Source organism: Pavona decussata, unplaced genomic scaffold, assembly GCF_977016875.1.
Source record: "Pavona decussata unplaced genomic scaffold, jaPavDecu1.1 SCAFFOLD_175, whole genome shotgun sequence".
Lineage (NCBI taxonomy): Eukaryota > Metazoa > Cnidaria > Anthozoa > Scleractinia > Agariciidae > Pavona > Pavona decussata.
The window spans coordinates 3,887,270-3,905,841 of record NW_028145586.1 but is presented as its reverse complement, the minus strand read 5'-3'; the positions used below and the strand labels follow the sequence as shown (position 1 = coordinate 3,905,841).

General features: G+C 39.3%; 3 protein-coding genes across 3 annotated transcripts; 1 reads left to right on the top strand and 2 right to left on the bottom strand.

Moving 5' to 3' along the window:
- Positions 1 to 805: 805 nt before the first annotated feature.
- Positions 806 to 6,175, top strand: LOC146463744 (putative N-acetyltransferase camello). Its single transcript, XM_085084267.1, has 2 exons — positions 806 to 957; positions 5,271 to 6,175. The coding sequence occupies exons 1-2, from the start codon at positions 910 to 912 to the stop codon at positions 5,955 to 5,957; spliced, it is 735 nt and encodes a 244-aa protein (XP_084940393.1). The 5' UTR covers positions 806 to 909; the 3' UTR covers positions 5,958 to 6,175.
- A 711-nt stretch (positions 6,176 to 6,886) lies between these two features.
- LOC146463743 (dynein light chain Tctex-type 5-A-like) lies at positions 6,887 to 10,213 on the bottom strand. Its single transcript, XM_085084269.1, has 2 exons — positions 8,051 to 10,213; positions 6,887 to 7,579 (listed from the first exon to the last, which is right to left on the bottom strand). The coding sequence occupies exon 1, from the start codon at positions 9,309 to 9,311 to the stop codon at positions 8,751 to 8,753; it is 561 nt and encodes a 186-aa protein (XP_084940395.1). The 5' UTR covers positions 9,312 to 10,213; the 3' UTR covers positions 6,887 to 7,579; positions 8,051 to 8,750.
- Positions 10,214 to 10,980: 767 nt separating this feature from the next.
- On the bottom strand, positions 10,981 to 18,543 carry LOC146463742 (uncharacterized). The gene is made up of 6 exons (XM_085084250.1): positions 18,207 to 18,543; positions 15,406 to 16,148; positions 14,627 to 14,708; positions 13,883 to 13,984; positions 11,598 to 11,761; positions 10,981 to 11,408 (listed from the first exon to the last, which is right to left on the bottom strand). The coding sequence occupies exons 1-6, from the start codon at positions 18,469 to 18,471 to the stop codon at positions 11,334 to 11,336; spliced, it is 1,431 nt and encodes a 476-aa protein (XP_084940376.1). The 5' UTR covers positions 18,472 to 18,543; the 3' UTR covers positions 10,981 to 11,333.
- Between the last annotated feature and the right edge of the window lie 29 nt (positions 18,544 to 18,572).

The window sequence follows — 18,572 nt, the reverse complement described above, 5'->3', positions numbered from 1 at the left end:
CCAATTTGCTTCAGGGTAGCATGCGTTTCCTTTCCTTCCCCGCACCTCCCCTCACCCCCCATCCCCCCCCCCCCCCTCCACCTATCACATACACGAAAAACCACATCTGGAGCAATTTCAAGCGCTTTTGAACTCCAAAAAGCGAACAATTTACGGCCGTGTTTAAAGATTTTGACTGCCATTATTACGTGGGATGCCCGTGTAGCAGCCTACGTTGTAAACTGGGGGCCGTTTATTCTTCTAAACGTTTGTTGTGATTGGCTAGTTTCTGTCGTAATAGAATGCCATTTTTTATTTTTATTCTATTTTGCTAATAGAAGCACGCATACGGTTATTGCCTATTGATCTGGTATTTATAAATGAAATTATTTATTTGTTTATTACAGCGTGCATAGTGTCTGATAGCCCGAGGCTAGTGGATTTTGCAATCCGGCCAGTGGATTCTAAACCATCACTTGCCCGACGGGCAAGTGACGTTTTTTTGGGAATTAAAATTAAAAAGTTACTGTAAGGCATACTTTTTTTAACTTTCAGGTAGATTTGTGTGAACCAAAAGCTGTTTTTCAAGCTGATCTCACAAAGGAGGGGGTGTTACTAAACAGAGTAACGGAGTAACGAGAAAACAAGTAACGGCAAAAATATTCCACAGGTTAAAAAAAATCATTAAAAAAAATAAAGAGAAAACGAGTAACAGGAAGTAAAATTCGACAAGAAAAACAAAAAATTAATAAGAAATGAATTAAACCTAAATTGCCAACGTAGATCGCGTGATATCTTCGCACTAAAAAATATCACGTGGCCAATTAATTCCTGCTGGGGTCCTTCCTCGATCACAGCTGGTGTCATGAAGGTAAGCCCAGAGGGTTTCTTCCTCTTTTATCGCATGGATTTGTCTAACAGAGGACAGCTATGCCAGCAACTATGACTGAAAACAAGGGAGCCTTGGTTACGGAAGAAGTAAGCTTATAAACATTATTTGCTTGTTTGTTGTCGTTCTTTCAGGGAGTAACATGTCGATCGAAAACGGCAATTTGTGGAAGTGTTAAACAGCTCTAAAGTAAATCTTTAGGGTAATTAAGTGGTTTGTTATAAGTGTTGTTGTTATTCAACGTAGAACAGGACGTTTACCTTGAGAAATGGTTAACATTATTAATATTTCGTTCAGCCGTGCTAAACCGTTCGATCGTGCCCAATTTCGTTCATAACTCGAACTGATGTTCCCTGTATCTGGACAACTCGCCCCCCAGACAATTAGCCCCAGACTACTCGTCTTTTTCTAAAAACAACGAACGTTCAAGAGTTTTTATTGGAGATTTGATGTGTAATAGAGTTATTTTGCTGCTCCTCATTTTGTTTGAGCTCCTAATACAGTGTGCTGAATCCGAGTTTATTAAACCAAGTCTCGCTATGCCTGGCCGATCGGCTCTCGCTTCGTTAGTCCGCGTTCGACTGCAGTTTTATCTCCTGCCATACATTTTTTCATATTCAGATACTTGTCGATTAAAATCGATCACATCGAATTTTAACATTGAAAATCCGATATTTGTCGATTGATTAGTATCGAATTTCAATCGACAACGATCGATGTCTATCGACCGGTCGAAATTTAATATCGACATGTTACGCCATGTGTTCTTTCCTTCGCTTCTTCATTTATGCTTTTTTCCAGCCAAACAGATAACTGCAATATCGGAGAGTTCAATGCAAGGCTTTTCTCATAGAGCACAAACACATTAGTCTCCTACGTACGCAGCCGCTCCTCCCCACAAAGCGTTGCGTGACAAGCCTAAAAACGGCTGCCAAGGAGACTACAAACACATTTGCTGGGCAAGTTTTCGATCAGCAATAAAGCAAGAAAATGTTTCTAGTAACGAACAGATTCAGTGATTTTGTGGCAAAAAACTTTGCCATTTCAATTCGTTCTACAAATATAGCGCAATATGGATTGTTATCTAGGAATTGTATGTGATTTTAGAAATGGAGCAAATAATTTCCATACATTTCCCTGTATTTTTTTCCCGCGAACTATTTTTAGTAGCAGTTCACGGCTGGTTCGCTATACAGACAAATGTATGGAAAGTTCAAAACACGACTGGACGCTTTCTGGCACAGCTACGTCCCGCAAATTTTTTTACTTAAAACCGTTTTCCTAGTGCCAAAAGTTTTCGATTCATGAATTTTTCAGATGCGATGTTTTTTGAAAATTATTTGACATCGGATTTCCATACAAACACTGTTATTTCAGACGTGTTTGCCTACTCGTCAAAATGGCGTCGAAAACCGTGATAAGGCCTATTGACTCATGATTCAAAATATAAATCAATTTATTTCGCCTGTAGCTGCGTTTATTTACTTGACTGAGATCTTTAAATAGAAATTTGATATATAACACCAAGCAAAATGTCTTTTTTTTTATTAACCTGTGAAATTTTTCCCCGGTTGCTTTTTTTATTTCTCTCTTTATTTGTCTCCCGAATACAAAATGTTTACAATATGATTATCTAAAATAAGCAGTTCTTGGTTTGTAACCGCATGTCTATCGCATGCTTGGGGGCTTCTGATCCGGCAGTAAATGAAAGAATGTGAATAAATTAAAAGTGCTTCGCGCTACGGTATTTGATAGACTGGAGTGGAATGAAGTGCAGTGGACTGGATTTCAAAAACATGGACTTGTAAAACAGGGACTTGTAAGACGCGGACTTGTAAAACGGGGACTTGTAAGACGCGGACTTGTAAAACGGGGATTTGTAAGACGCGGACTTGTAAAACGAGGATTTGTAAAACGTGGACTTGTAAAACGCGGATTTGTAAAACGCCGACTGGTAAACAATCACAAGAAAAGAAACAAAACAAAAACAATTTTATTTGTTTGATCATGGCAAATTCTTTTGACGTTTTACTCATAGATTTTATTTTCACTATCCTCCATGTCGCGCCCTGCATCCGGCCTGATTCACGGCAAGTTGATTCAGTCTTCGTCTGCAGGAATGAGTTTGTTTGCATTTCCGGTGATTCAGACCAAAATCTGCAAGTTTAGAGACAATGGGGCACTCGGCATAGAATTTGGCCTGCAAACGAGAGTGTTGCCAGGATTTTTAGGTCTCTGTGGGCAATTCCGCTTCTGTGTAAAAACTCTAGCCCTGTTACCATGTCCCTTGTACATACTACCAACACATCGGCAAATGATGAAAAGTCGAATTCGTCATCAACAAAATGAACTACGTCTTCAAGCGTAGACCGACACCTTTTTTTCCACACCAAGAGGACCGAAGTCGAAGCACGGATATTCCATCATTATCGCCTGAGGCTCTTGGCAAAATCTCAAAAACGAGCACTATTTCTGTGGCCTTTAACACTGTTTAGAATTCCAGCTTCCTTTTGAAAGCATCGCTTTGATTCTGCGGATTCACCTTTCAATTTCTTGATAACAACACTGCGTTGCTCTCCAGAAACACTGAAATCGGCCAAATAAACGGACCCAAACGTACCACTTCTCAGCTCTTCTTTGATCATTATGGAATTCCATGAGAATTCCGGAAGCTCTAAAGGGCGTCTTCGCTTTTTAGAGAGAGACGGAGGCTTGAAAGCCGCCATCTCTACCCCGCGCGAAGAACCTGTTGTGATACTTGAGAATTTCAATCTCTTTTGTCATAAACAATACCAATTACCAGTGTTACCATGCAGTTCTGGTTAAGATATAATCTGTGATAACATCCCGTTTTGTGGCTGTAAAGCAATGTGCGTCTTTTGGTACGCAAAAACTAACGTAGGGAAAAGCACCGTGTCCCAAGGAAACTAGCCTGCGTTGCAGACGGAAAATTTACTGGCGGTATAAATTGAGTCTGCTAAGAAGGCTAAAATAGGCGATCATCTTTTTGAACTTCAGTGCCCGGTTGTTCGAAAGCCGATTTACGCTAATCTACGATTAAGAGTTAATCGAGGTTTTCATCTCGCTCTTTAAAAGTGACCTCAAAGCCTAATTTCTCTCCTCTTCATGCTCCCTGGACGGCAGTCCCCTGGGACGTGAATTGAAGAGGAGAGACCCTGGGAACGAGGTTGGCCGGATGCAAGGCGCCACATGGAGGAGATTGAGGATAGTGAAAATAAAATCTATGAGTAGAAAGTCGAAAGAATTTGCCAAGATTTATAATAACTCATCAAAAAAAAAATGAAATTGTTTTTGTTTTGTTTCTTTTCTTGTGATTGTTTACCAGTCCTCATTTTACAAATCCTCGTTTTACAAATCCAGTCCAGTTGTTCAAAGAGCGGATAACTTTATCCAGTGGATAAAATGTATTGGTTGGTGTACATTTTATCCGCTCTTTGAACAACAGGGGCCTCGTCTCCCACCCAAAGAGATGTTTTTTTTTTTTTTTTTGCCCAGATCCTAGTCTCCCTCTTAGCCACTTTTTTGGTGTCATGCAACGCTCCTTTTGGGAGGAGCGTTGCGTCACAGCCCAAAAAACGGCTGCGAGGGAGACTACCCAGATCCCAGATAACAACAAACTGCCAGTACTTACTTAGTACTCCCAGTCTTCATGTTCCCAGACGGACAGTCCTTTGGATCAGCTTAACTAGTAACCTCCAAAACAACCACCTTTCTCTGAACTGTTTCCGATGCACCCGCCTCCATCGCCTTACGCTAGTCTTACTCGCTTCCTCGGCCTTGATATATTCCACCACCTTTCATCTTCTTGCTCCTTTAATCTTATATTCTTAGTAATTGGAACTTTTCTTCTGTTAATTATCATTATCACTATCGTCATCATCATCATCATTATCGTCATTATCATCATCATCATCGTCATCATCATCATCGTCGTCATCATCATCATCACCATGAACTTTGATCATTATCATCATCACTTGTTCAACATGGCTCTCCCGTCTTTTACCAGTAGTCACTGCATTAAACATGATGACTTCCCGATCCCGCTTCCCGTGACGTATCCATGACCTTTCTCGTAATTCCTGCCGTTAAGAGCGAACAGGATTTATGTAATGAAGAAATCATCAAGTCCCGCTTTATTCAGCCACATGCAAAGTCTACAGGTGTTAACTGTTTCTCGTGCACCAAAGATGGTGGTAATGATAATTACTTGTATCGTTCCCCTTGCATAGCCCCTTTAAGTCGAGCTACGAGTAATCAGAATTTTACAAGCACCAGTGACGACAATGATTACTGTGATATCATTCCGCCTCTACAGAGCCCCTTTAAGTCGAGAAACGGGTGATCATAGCCTAAATTTTTGTGTATTTTTTTCTAACAGAGTACCATGACTCAAAATGAACAGCATTGCGGGACTCTTTCCCCAGTTATCATTCGCTCTTTCCAACGCTCTGATCAATCAGAATGTGTAAAGATGTTCATCGATGGATTCGACGAGTTCTTAAAAGATCTCTTTCTGGCCGCCTGGACACCAATGTCATGGTACAGTGTCATTGCAATAGTCTTTGCATCTATTGCAGCATTGTTGTGGTCCATGTTGATTTTAGCAGTGGGAGCTGTTGTTGTTGTCTCTCTGCTGGTTTATCCCGTCATCAAACTTTATCGAGTCGGCGTGTTCGCACGCAAGAAACAGGTTCTGGAGGCTGAATTTAAAGATCTTGAAAAGTCCTACATGTCTAGGAAAGGTTGCTGCATGTGGGTAGCAGAGTGGAATGGTAAAGTTGTTGGGATGGTAGGATTAATGCAAAAGGAGAGCCATGCACCAGGAGTCGCCGTGCTACAGAGGATGTACCTTGTGCCAAGTTGCAGAAGAATGGGGATTGGCAAAAAACTACTCCGTGAACTCATTGCATATGCAAAGAAGCAAGGAATTGAACAGATAGAATTAACTACAACAAGCCCTCAGGTAGCTGCGATAGGACTATACAAGAAACATGGATTTAAACTGGTGAAAGAAATTAAGCTTATTGGTGATATAGCGGGGAAAGTCTTTTGCATGCAGCTTTAAGCCTGTGAGGTAGGGGGCTTAATTATGAACGAAACCTCTTACACGGAATTTGTTGTATGAGGGCTTCAGTGGATGAAGACCGAACAGTGCCTCAACAAATTGTTATCGCGTTTTACTGGTCAGCTTATTAAAAGAAGTTGATGGAATTTATAAGAAAGGAACAAAGTGAATAAAATGGCGCAAAGATGTCTATAGTGCCCGCTGACAGCATACATTAAGGATGGTGCCTCTTTTGCCACTGCGCATACTGTCTGCGCATCTGGAGTAGTTCGACAAACTGATTTCTGCTGGACTGTGCCTACCAATTCAAAGCTCTTTTTCGTGGTTCTAAGGGTAGAAAAGATCTTAGCAATCAAAAAAGAGATGGGGGTATCCAAGCATTTCATTTTTCACCGCTCAGGGTCTTTAAGGGGGGAATACACCTAAATTTGAATGAAATTTGAAGAGGTTTTACAGTCAATCCTGGTCACGCGTAAACAGTAATTCCAAGAATGAAATGAACATTCGAATTTCTCTTTGTAATGTCCGACGTGTGAATGAAATGTTGGACATCTCTCTGGAAATCGTTCCGAAAAAGACGCTTTAACTGAAAAAAAGATTCAAAATACTTGGGAAACAATTGTTATTCTTGAAATATTCAATTTTGCAATGTAAAGAAAAATTCATAGCTTTATACTGTCAATAAGCCAGGGAAATTTATACGGGAACTCTGAAATCTCGTTGGCGATTTTGAAAACTGACATGTAAATTTCAAAACTTCGTTCAAATTTCAAAAATATCGTTCACGCGTGACCTGGGTTGACTGTAAGAAGGGATAGAGGAAAGAAAATGATTTTTGGAACACTAACAGACAGTTGATACCCACGTAAGAGCACGCCAGGTTGCTAGTGGACTAACTTGGTATCCGTCTATTAATTATTAACTACAAATTCCAATTTTAAAACTTCAATAAATCTTCAATATTTCTTATTTCTCTTAATTTTACCAATCTTTCTAGAAAAACCACTCCTCCCAAATATACCCAAAAATTCACAAAATACCCCACAACACAGATTCACGATGTGATAGGGTTTTTGGATTGCTTGAAACGCGAACGAGATATTTCCATTAAAGCCATGTCAAGTGGCGGAAAAGTGTTCAGGTGTAACTCCCCCTTAAATAACTGAGTTAGACTTTGGCTAGACTTTCTAGTCTTCTCGGATAAGGACGATAAAACCGTAGGCTCGGTCTCACAACCCTTGTAAATAACTTTGTGGGACGTTAAAGAACCCACTCACTGTTCGCAAAGAGTAGGGGACGTAGTTCCCGGTGTTGTGGTCTGGTCTTTACAGTTTAAAGCAGTCTGCAATACTCTGTTGAGAGTGAAGAATAAATAAATAAGTTTTAATTTGGAAAAAAAAATCCACAAATTTTTTTGTATTTTGGGTCGCTGTTGCTTGCTATCTCTGAAAAATGCGTGGTTACCTCAAATATTTATTTTGGCTATTCCCGCTTAATCATAAACTACGCAAATATACCTCAGTATTAGGAGACTGTTAACAAACAACAGGCGTCTACAATGGAAAAAAAAATATTAACAATGGATTTAAATTCACCTTCAGTCACGTGAGGGCATTTGTTTGCTATTTAACAAATCGACGGCAGTTTTCTATGGTCTATACTCTTATAGACCATAAAATGGCGTCAAAAAATGTTCAAAACTCAAGTGGAAACACGAGCCGCAGGCGAGTGGTTTCACTGCCAAGTTTTGGACATTTTATGGCGTCATTTTATGGTCTATAAGAGTATAGACTACAGAAAACTGCCATCGATTTGTTTTTTACAATAACATGGAAAAAGTACGAGCGGAATTGGCTATTATTTTTTTGTTGAGAAAGCGCGCGCGTTACATCTGACGTCATTTTTATTGTCTGTACTCTTATAGACAATAGCTACGAGCCAATCGACGCGCGGGAATTTAGACAGTTATTGTAAAAACCAGGGCCCAGTTGCTCGAAGCATGGTTAGCACTAACCCGGGTTAAATACCATGACAACCTATAGGTTTTAATACCTCTTAACCAATGGTTAGCGCTAACCAATGCTCCGAGCAACTCAGCCCAGGGTAGAATTGGATTCGCTCTGGCGAAGGACTTAGGCCGCCGTTACACGTTGAAACTTTTAACTGAAACTTGTGTGCAACGGCGCTGCGAAACAAGTTTCAGCAGGCGTTGCACCGTGTAACATGGTCGGTTTCGTGACACTTTTTCGAACTTCCGTTGCGAGACAAGTTTCACGAAAAGTAGAACCGCTTTCAACTTCTACAACAGCTCGCAGTGGTGAAAAAAACAAGACTTTCAACGTGTAACACCACTTCGTGAAACGGGTCTCGTTCGCCGTTGCACACAAGTTTCAGCTAAAAGTTTCAACGTGTAACGGCGAATTTACATGGTAATTAACGAATAATTAAACAACCTCTTGAATCACGTAAATTGACTGTCGCAAAACAGGACCTTTTAACAAATCGACAAAATTTTCATTTCTTAAAAACTGACGAAAATTTGCTTAATTATATAATATTCGAAAAGTAAACTTGACAAAGGCAACGACCATCGTCAATTTCAGAACGTTGGCAGAAGTGAGGATGAAAATGATTATCACACGTTACTAATGAAAATATACATAATGTACTTTAGCTACAGCAAATAGAGATCCGGTTGTGAAAATGTTCTATTGTAAAATACTCGAAAGTAAGAAGGCAATGACCGTAACGACTCAGTTCGTAAACCCACGGTTTCTAAACGAATCGATGTTATTATTCAAAATAAACTCCATATACTGTGGCTGCGGCAAACAGGGAACCATTCTTGAACTCGAACGAAGCAAAAGTGTCACAATTCGTATCCCAAAGACATCTGCTACCAATCCGCATGGCTTGACTTCCCAGTTGTCCAATATGAACCAGACAAATGATTTTGTAGCGCTGTATGTTCAGATCCTTTACACGATTTTTCACCGTGTCCGAAATCGACTTCGAAAGCTGTCGGCACTGATCGGCATCGTACTTCGCCTCGGCTAGCCTCTCGGTTAAAATTTCCTTGAGTATTGAACGGACGTCTCGCTCAGGAAATCTCCTGTCCGGTGTCATTTTGAACGTATTTTCCATCGCTACTTCGGGCACTCGTCGGCCATCTTGTCTTGAAAACGAAGTTGCCATTGATTGTGTCATGGAAATGCTGCTCGGCGGTCGGGTTTTACTCGCTCCTCCCGGTATTAGCTCTTTTACTCTCATAGGTTTTAAATTTTTCGCTGCTTTTTCGGCTTTAGAATCCTTCGGCGTGTCCACCGCTTCACCTTTTGACGTCTCTACACTCATTTTCGCTTCTTATCTCTCTAAACTTCCTCGCCAAGCTCTGATAAATTCAACTGCAGAGCGCAGAAAATAACTCTCCGAATTGTTTGTTTTGAAAAGCTCAACCCCTAACAAATATTATACTCCTTCTGCTTTCAGAGGCGCACATTGATCTGTTTGGTATAGTTGTTATAGCGACCAAAGCAAATAATTATTTTATTTTAGTAGAAGCGCTAATGGGGTTTCGGAAAACCATTTTCTTTGTTTAAGAATATACAATCCAAACTCTCTTGTCTTTGGGGATCAAATAAAACAAAAGTACACTAATTGATTGTCCACATTAAAACAAAACAGTCTCTTGCATATGCAAAACCGAATTATCACCAAAGCGAAATAAATAGGTCTTTGTTTCGTACATTAGCTCGCCAACATAACGTTTTCTAAAACAGATGTCTAATTTACATGTTGATTTCCGTTAGAAAACGGTTTGGTTGCACGCTCCTAGCAAAATTTCCCGCAGTTCTGACAAAGACCTTATGCATGTAACCCACTGAGAGCTTGCATCAACCAGTAAATATTTTGGTTTTAAAACAAAGCTGTAAGTAATAACTAGTCCCTCTTTTCGATAAAGAATGGCCAGACGAAAGCGAAACACGCCAGCCGGTCTACCTCTTTCTAGCCTGCCTTATACAAAAGGAATTAACCGGCGCTTAATTCCGCCTACAGTGCAGACTGCTTCCGCACACGAATGCCGGTCTCACATTCACCGAGGTCAAACGTTAAAGATAAGAAAATTCCGTTAAAGTTTTTTAGTTTGAGAGCTCAAGGCTGATAAGTTTTTTGAGTCTGGTAGTTTGCTCAATTTTAGGATATACTAAAAACGTTTTATGAACCATTAAGTGAATTGGTGTCACGTATTCAAAACATTAAACACAGACAAAAAAAAAAAAACAGCGCCGACCAAACTTTCTTACTATTATAATTAAAAAAATCCTAAATTGATTTAGTAAACCGGCAGACACACAAAAAAAAATATCACCTTTGATTGATCACTCAAAGCAAAAATATAATTTCTGACGATTGAGTGACATGGGAACAAGTTAGTCAGAAATTAATATTCTAGCATCATAATGTAGAGGGTTGCGTGGTGTCATGGGATACTTCGGGACTACAATGCATTAACAAATTTAATGAAAATTATTTTATGTGTTTGGTGGGAGATTCTTGTCATTCCACGTCGGTCAGCCGTCTTGTTTGCTATTTTTGCGCTGAAAATTTTTTAGATAGGTTTTCTTATGCAATTTTGTTAGCATATTTTTTGTACCCTTTCCTCGGGGTCCGGCGCCACTGCATTAGATTGGGAATACGTTTCCACCTATTTTTTGTCCCCTGGCCAACACGTTCGGATAAACAGAACTGGTTCTAAAAATTCTTCAAAGTAGCATGTTCTTAAAATTGTATGTGCCATTTTGAAGGAATTTAAGAACCAGTTCTTCAGTTTGGAGGATTCAATTCTACCTATGGTAAGCACTCAAAAATGAGTCCTGCGCCAGTTTCTCAACCAATTAGAAGTACAGGTGTAAGGCGAAACCAAAAGCATTGGTGAAGTGCTTGTTTTCCCGCGCTTGGCGCCGGTTACATGTCCAGGCCTTGAGATGAGTTCTGATTGGTTTATTTTGGAGTTAAGTCTGCCGTGATTGGTTGAAGTGATTGCTTTGGTTTTAGTTTAAAGACAACGTTTGAAAAATTGTAAATTTTGAATTTATTTACGGTGACTCGACACTGTCTAGGAATTAGTATAAAAATCTGGGGCATTATTTTCAGGTCTTTCCAGAAATGGAAAACTCTTGGGAACAACTTAAATTTTCCGGCTGTACTGAAAGTCGAACTGTAGCTGTTGTATATCTCAAGTTTCGTTCAGGCTTCACTCGTATTCCGTGAGACACGGATGTACGAACACGTTCTCTCCTTGGAAAAAAAACGCCTCTTTCTGTAGCAAGCATGAAAAGAAACTGCAATTTCTATTGAAGTGTAAAGAGCTTTGTGCTATGTTCCATCTCGTTTGACTTGTTCTAACGCTTCTTCATATGAAAGAGGTTTTGGTCGATTTTTCTTTATGAACTGCGGAGAAAGAAATGAAGTAGAATTAGCCTTTTGCGAAAGAACTTTATGACTTTTAGTTTTAAAGCACTAAAAACAAGAAAGAAAAAAACCTTTTCCTAAAACACTATTCCACGCACAGGTTCGTGTGTGGGTGTCAGTCGCGCGTGAATCTATTACATGTAAAATTAGTGGTTATTTCAAGCTTACCTGTTGAGTATCCTCGAGTGTGGTATAGCGATAGTTACTATTGACACCGGTTGAATAAGACTCGTACATTCTTTGATTGATCTCCACAAACTGCTCTACCAATCGTATTTGTTCTCGTAGCATGTTGTTAAGGGCCACAATGGCGGGGTTGTAAGCAGTCATAGCTGAAGATAAAGAGAAGGAGAAGGAACACTTGTAAATTCTCCTTGAACTGTAATCCATACATTTCTATATATTGGTACTAGTTGAGGAAATTTCTTATGTGAACTTTTCATTTCTTCTCATAACCCACATTTTGCGATCTTATTTTTCTGCTCTAATAACCTGAGCCCAGTTGTTCAAAGCCCGATTAACCTAATCCTGGGTTAACGTGAACTTTGATTCGAGTTTATTTACTACCCGGCGTAGTCAATCGAACGAAACCCAACCAAAAACTAATCGAACCCAATCGAACCCAATCGTTCGATTGGAGTTCGATTGGTTCGGCAATCGAACTTAATCGAACTGGAACTTTTTTGTGAGTTCGATTAAGTTCGATTACCGAACCCAATCGAACTCAATCGAGCGATTGGGTTCGGTAGAAAAACAAAATGGTATACAAAATTGATAAGCATTAACTCTCAGTAGAACTGGAAGGAATTCACTCTTTAACTGAGTTTTACCTAGAGGAGCAAGTCTGAGAGACATTAACACATGATTTCAATGAACTAAAATCTTTATTGTTTAGCTGATTCGAAATTGATTCATTCACAATAAAAATATAACATGAACGGCTCAGTACAACATGTAAACTGTCTTTATATCCCTCAGGATAACACCGAACAGGGATATTTTTAAAAGATTTATACCGTCGTCGCTTAAGCTTCGCTTAGATAACTATAAAACGACCACTGCAACTGAATCTGGACGCACGCAACAGTGTACAGTGTGTACGAAATAGTTACTACTAGCGCTAAAAGTGTCCTCATTACCTCAAAGTAGATTTCTATTAAAACTGCAAGTGGTGTTCGATTATGTTCGATTGTTGAACTGTTCGATTACCGAACGTCCGATTGCGTTCGATTAGCAAAAGTTTTTGTGAGTTCGATTAAGTTCGATTACCGAACGTTCGATTGACTACGTCGGGTTACTAACCCATACGAATTCTTCCAAAAGATTTTTGTCCCTCAGTTCTGCCTTAAACTTTTCCTTACCATTAGCTTAAAATTAGCTTTTAAAAACATTCTTAACGAGCGAGATGAAAACCTCGGTTAACTTTTAATCGTGGATTAGCGTTAATCGGCTTTCGAACAACTGGGCCCTGCTGTATGTTAAATTTTCATGTCATATTGAGCCATCAAAGGTTTACTCTTTACTTCTTTCAGTGCTGAAGAGTTCAATGGGGTACTGCTCGGATTTTTATGTATGGGTATGCCGTCCAGTCCTGTAAATTCAGACTCTATTTCAGAAAAAAAACTGTCATTTTCCAGAAACCCCGCCATCCCTTTCCCCCTACTGTAAATAGGGAACTCAAGTAATGACGACGGCAATGTCAACGAAAATGTTACTTGAAAATATAACTCCAAGCTACTTCAATTACGTCGCGATTATTTCAACTTGTTTATATTGTACAATGTGGTCGAACAATCCAGGAACTAAATTGCAAGTTAAGAAAGGAAATGAAAAAAAAATACAGCTTATCCTCACGCTCTCCACAAAACCTTGAAATTTGGCCATTTCACGTTGTTGTTTTGCACAGAACGGCTAAGAAAAGTACTAGAATTTAATTCTACTTCTAATATTATATAATCTGCAAAGGGCATAGCCCATCACCGCAGATGTGCAAATGCGCAGGTGCAAGTGTTTTAGTATAATACAAGGTGTAAATGTTAAAAAGTGTTCAGGGTTAGCATCATTCTACTGATTGCTCTTCAATGATATGCCGGTTTGATAGTGAGTTCCAGTCTCTAATTGTCTGTGCAAGAAAATGCACGTGTAGAGCAATCAAAACGATTAAACTTTTTGTTTTGTGGCATTCTCGTTGCCGTTGCTGGAGCGTAAGGTCTCTATTAGCTTAGATGACAGGGAAGTACTCCGTTCCCTGGGGAAAGAGTATAAATCGAGAAAAAGAAAATGCCTCTATCTAGAATAAAGCATGAGAAACAGATGAAATTTCTTGCAGTCACTGCTTGTTGTCCCTCATAAAATGAAGGTTGGTGGAAAGTAATACTCCTCAGCTTTCATCTGAAAATCAACTTGTGCAGTATAATAAACACTTTTCATTCACAAGAATGTGAGTTGCTTACCTTCCACGGCTTCTGGTGGTACTGTGTGTGTTGCTATAGGAGAAGGGTCAACATACTGCATGCCAAGCCGTGCACCACTTGTTGCCATGCCAACACCAAGACCTGATCATAAGGGATATTAATCAGTACAAGATTTCAATGAAACAATGAATTACTTAGTCAACCAAGAAATCAAATAGTCAGTCAGTAAGTTGACGATTTGCTGTGACAAAGGGCTAACACTCAAAACGTCAACAATCAAATTACCTTTAGTTATGAAACTATGAACTTCCCAGCAGAGTCAATCGATAAGCATCGGTATCAATCTACCAATCGATAAAATTCGGTAAATTTGATTTGATTAATATTGATTGCATTGATCAATCAGTAGAAATCAATGACATACTCATTTGGTTTATCAATTTACCTTGAGTTTTACCAACTTCATCAATATTTATATTGGAAGATTCCGTTATAAATTGACAAAATCATGAAAAATCGATAATATCGTTCATTTGTCGATTTTCACCAATTTCCGCTATCAATCAGAAAAAATCACTTGATCGATACTGATTTTTTACGATTGACTACACCGGGTGAACTTGCTGGGCAAACTATCAATCAAATCTTCCTATTAGTCCCCATAGAAAGGTCTCCTAATGCCTGGGGTCCCCTCCCAGGGGATATCCAGTGATAGGCGCATTAGTGGGAAAAGCAGCTATGCTATGGGTATCTGTTAATATGACAATCTGTTGCTATGGTTACCTGGTGGTATGGTGAACTGATCCACTGGTGGTGCTGTTTGAACACCAACATCACACTTGTACTTGTTGGTACTATCTCTGTTCTAAAGGATTAGAGAAAATATCAAACTGCATCTTCTCCTCACTGTTTTGCATATAAATCTTACAGAACAAGTACGGAGAATTTGACTAAACATCAGGCCCCAGTTGTTCAAAGAGTGGATAACTTTATCCAGCGGATAAGTCGCTATCCAGCAGATAAAATGTATTGGTTGGGGAACATTTTATCCTCTGGATAGCGATTTATCCACAGGATAGAGTTATCCCGGTCAAGTAGTAATGACGTAAGGAGAAATTACATGTCAGCAAAATTGGCAATGTAATTTTATCCATGGTGCTTTTAAAAGACTAGTATTTTACATGTACTGATTAATTGGCCAATCCGGCCCAATTTGACAAAAAAAAAAACAGTGAACGGATGAAAATCGGCCTGATTTATATTTAAAATATGTGGCATAGCTAGATATTTTTTTCAATCGGGCCAATTTTCACTGCTCCACACCAACAGAAAAGAAATTGGCCGACAAATAATTTGTGATGTGTAAATTAGCTAATGTGATTGTACCTACTACTCAGGATGATAAATAATTTATTGGTACATGTAAATTAACCTTTAGAACTGAACTGCACTTCATATCATGTAATTCAGAAGTAATCTTGCTTGGCATCTTAAATCATCCTCACACTATGCACTTATCTCTTAACTAATTTGAAATAATTATAAAGTGTCTCACAAAATACCTTGCTCTTGCTATCATCTAACATGCTGTCCTTTGATCTTGACCTTTCATATGACCTTGACCTTCGAGATGACCTTGAACTCCTGGAGGATCTTGAACTCCTAGATGACCTTGAACTTTTTGATGACCTTGAACTTCTAGATGATCTAGAAGATCTTGATGACCTTGACCTGTTTTGCTCACTGTAAGTCTGAGAATGTGATCGATCACTTCGTGTTTTGACTTCACTTCCAGATGAGAAGTCAGTTGTATAAGAATGTTGTGACCTGGTCCGGCTTTTTTCATATTTACTAACAGTTTTGTTTTCGGCATCACTGACAGTTCTTGGAGAAGGTGAACGATTACCTTCTGAAATACTCCTGTTTCTGCTTCTGGTTCTGTTTCCAACATTTTTATCATTTACAACGGTGTCACCTTCAACATCTTCCTCTATGTCTTCTTCCACCTCATCTTCAGTCAGAACTTCTGCAGGTTCACTCAGATCATTCACTACAGACTTAACATCTTTGTCAGAAATACTTAAGCTCTTCAGGTTAGTATCCAGTTTGTTATTTGCTAATACCTTGTCTGATAATTCTTCTTCACTGAAAGCAAATTCAGCCATTTGCAATCCTTTCATGGGATTTAAAGAACTCTCACTTGAGTTGTCATTTGTTGGTGTTGGTGTTCGTGAGAATATCTGAACATTGACCTTAAAATCGTCATCATTATCATCGTCCAATTTTTCTGATGGAAGTCCTTCACCTGCAAAGGTTTTGATGTAAAATGTATCAGTTATGCAATTCACCAACTTATCATAAATAGGCTGTTTCCAAGTTGCTGTCATCCTCATTATGAAAGCCAGGCTAAGTGCAAAGCTTTTCATATGAAAATTAGTTTTGTTTGCATATGAATTAAAACTAATTTTCACAACAAAATCTATGCTCTTAGCTTCGCTTTCATAATGAGGCTCAAAGCAAATGGTCTATTGGCAAGGTATGAGACAAACATTTTCGTGAACGAACACCAGCAGATTTTCAGTTTGTCATCACAACATTATTCTAAAAAATCAATTTCCCATCTAATCAAATTTTAGCCCACTTCAGAAGATAGCGTCAGTCATTATTTTTAGAAATATGTACATCATTAAAAAAATAAATAAAAATGAGACTCTGAATGCTTTATGAAAGCCTAGTTGTGTACATGTCATAAACTTGATTTAATGTCGCTGTTCCGGATAATGTATAACTAACTTTGTTGAGACTACATTTGCTTGGCTGATTTAAGATCAAACTATAACTAAAAGCAAGACAACCACACCTTTTGGCGTAATGGGGGGACACCGCTCAGTGATTGGCACGACAGGCGACTTAGCTTGCATGACCATTTCAAAGCCTCACTTCTTGGCACTACGAGCTGCAACCTAGGACCACACACTGCTGCGGCAGCATACCTGAGGCCAGCAATGCGCCAATTTACGAAGAGTATTGGCAGGTCAGAAAAAACTAGAAGCGCTACGAGCTGTAACCTTGGCCAGCAACGCACTACCGCGGCAGCACTACGAGCTGATACCTCAGGCCAGCAAAGCGCAAACACCTAGTGACTAGACGACTTATAGGGCCTCACCTATCTCCCCAGCAGAGTTGGATCGGACAAGACTGTTGGCCAGCAGAAAATGAGAAAAAAAATAAATTGAGCTTGCTTGGGGAAGTCGCTGCGCAGACTTAACCGCCACCCTCCTAGAAGTGTCCCCCAAGTTTATTGAATTATAACAAAGACCTCCTAAAGGGAGGGAGGGAGGGTAAATTTTCAAACTTGATTTGCAGACAGTTGAGCAACTACCAGAAATGTGACTTGAAACATTGTACAGTGCATTTATATAGTTCAACAGTGATTAAAGCCTAAACCAATTGGAAAGGCCGTAACATAGAAAGCTAGACATTACAAGATAAGAATACAGACATGAATGGGGGTATTTACCAATCAAACCACTTAGCAAGCCTGAAATAAACTGCAACGAGACAGTTACGAAATGTTGCAATGGATCCTAACAATTAAAGAGACAACAAAGAGATAAAGATAAAGGTACAACCGTTGACCGATCCATTACAGTAATACTTAAAGCCCACAGGGCATTGAGTGTCACGCTCCATTAACTGCATTTTACATTTGTGCTGTAAAACTATCTCTAAAGGAGGATACAAATTGTTCTGGTCTAACTGTCAGCTATTGTTTGGAATATCAAAAAATGTTCCCCTACCCTACCCCTTCCCCACAATATATCTGCATATTTCCATTTTCTTGGTTGATGGTTGGAGACCAAGGAAGACACCTTGACAATTTCCTCCCAGAACCCCTGCCATGCATAAGGGTAGTACAATACGAAAGTGACTGGCCAGGTCATTCTTTGATGTCATCTAACCAACTATAATGACAGGAGAGATCTGCAATGACACACCGACCACACTACAACGACAGGACAGATGTGCGACTTTTCCAATACAGCTGTAAAGTTGTAGTCGACTTTGCTTGGCAACAAAGCCCAAGTATACGAGTCTTTCATATTAATTCAACAAACATAATTCAGGTCAATTCAACAACCATAATAGCTACTATATTAAGCTCCTGATAAATCTTAAATTGATTCTCATCATTGTCAGGCAAGGTAATTAGGTAGCAGCAAGAGGGGATCTCCGAGATCAACAAGAGAACTAAGCCTATAGTACTTGAGAATTAAAGAAACATGTAAGCTGAAGTCTCATTCATTCAAGTTTTGGAGTAACACCACACATGCATTTACACTACAGGATGAATAAACCTTACCTAATTCGTCATCTTCTATGCTAGATATGGAAATATCAGGAGTTTTATCTTCCTCATCGCGAACTACTCTATCGAAACTCTGTCCTCGCCAAAGAGATTTGATTCCAGACTTCTTTTTGAGAGTTTCAAGGTATTCTGCAAGTTCATTTGCGGACGTTTCTTCTTCAATTACACTACTTTTTCGTGAAGAATTTGTAGGCGGTTCCCGGGACATTCGTCTTGCTTTTTCGACTGAACCTTTCCACTTCTGTTTTTTGGAAGCCATCTTTGCATATCATGCCTTTGAAAACAGTCCAAAAAAATTATGACGAACGTTGTTGTCATTCCAAACTTTCCCTAACTTTCAGTTGACAACATCATCGATCG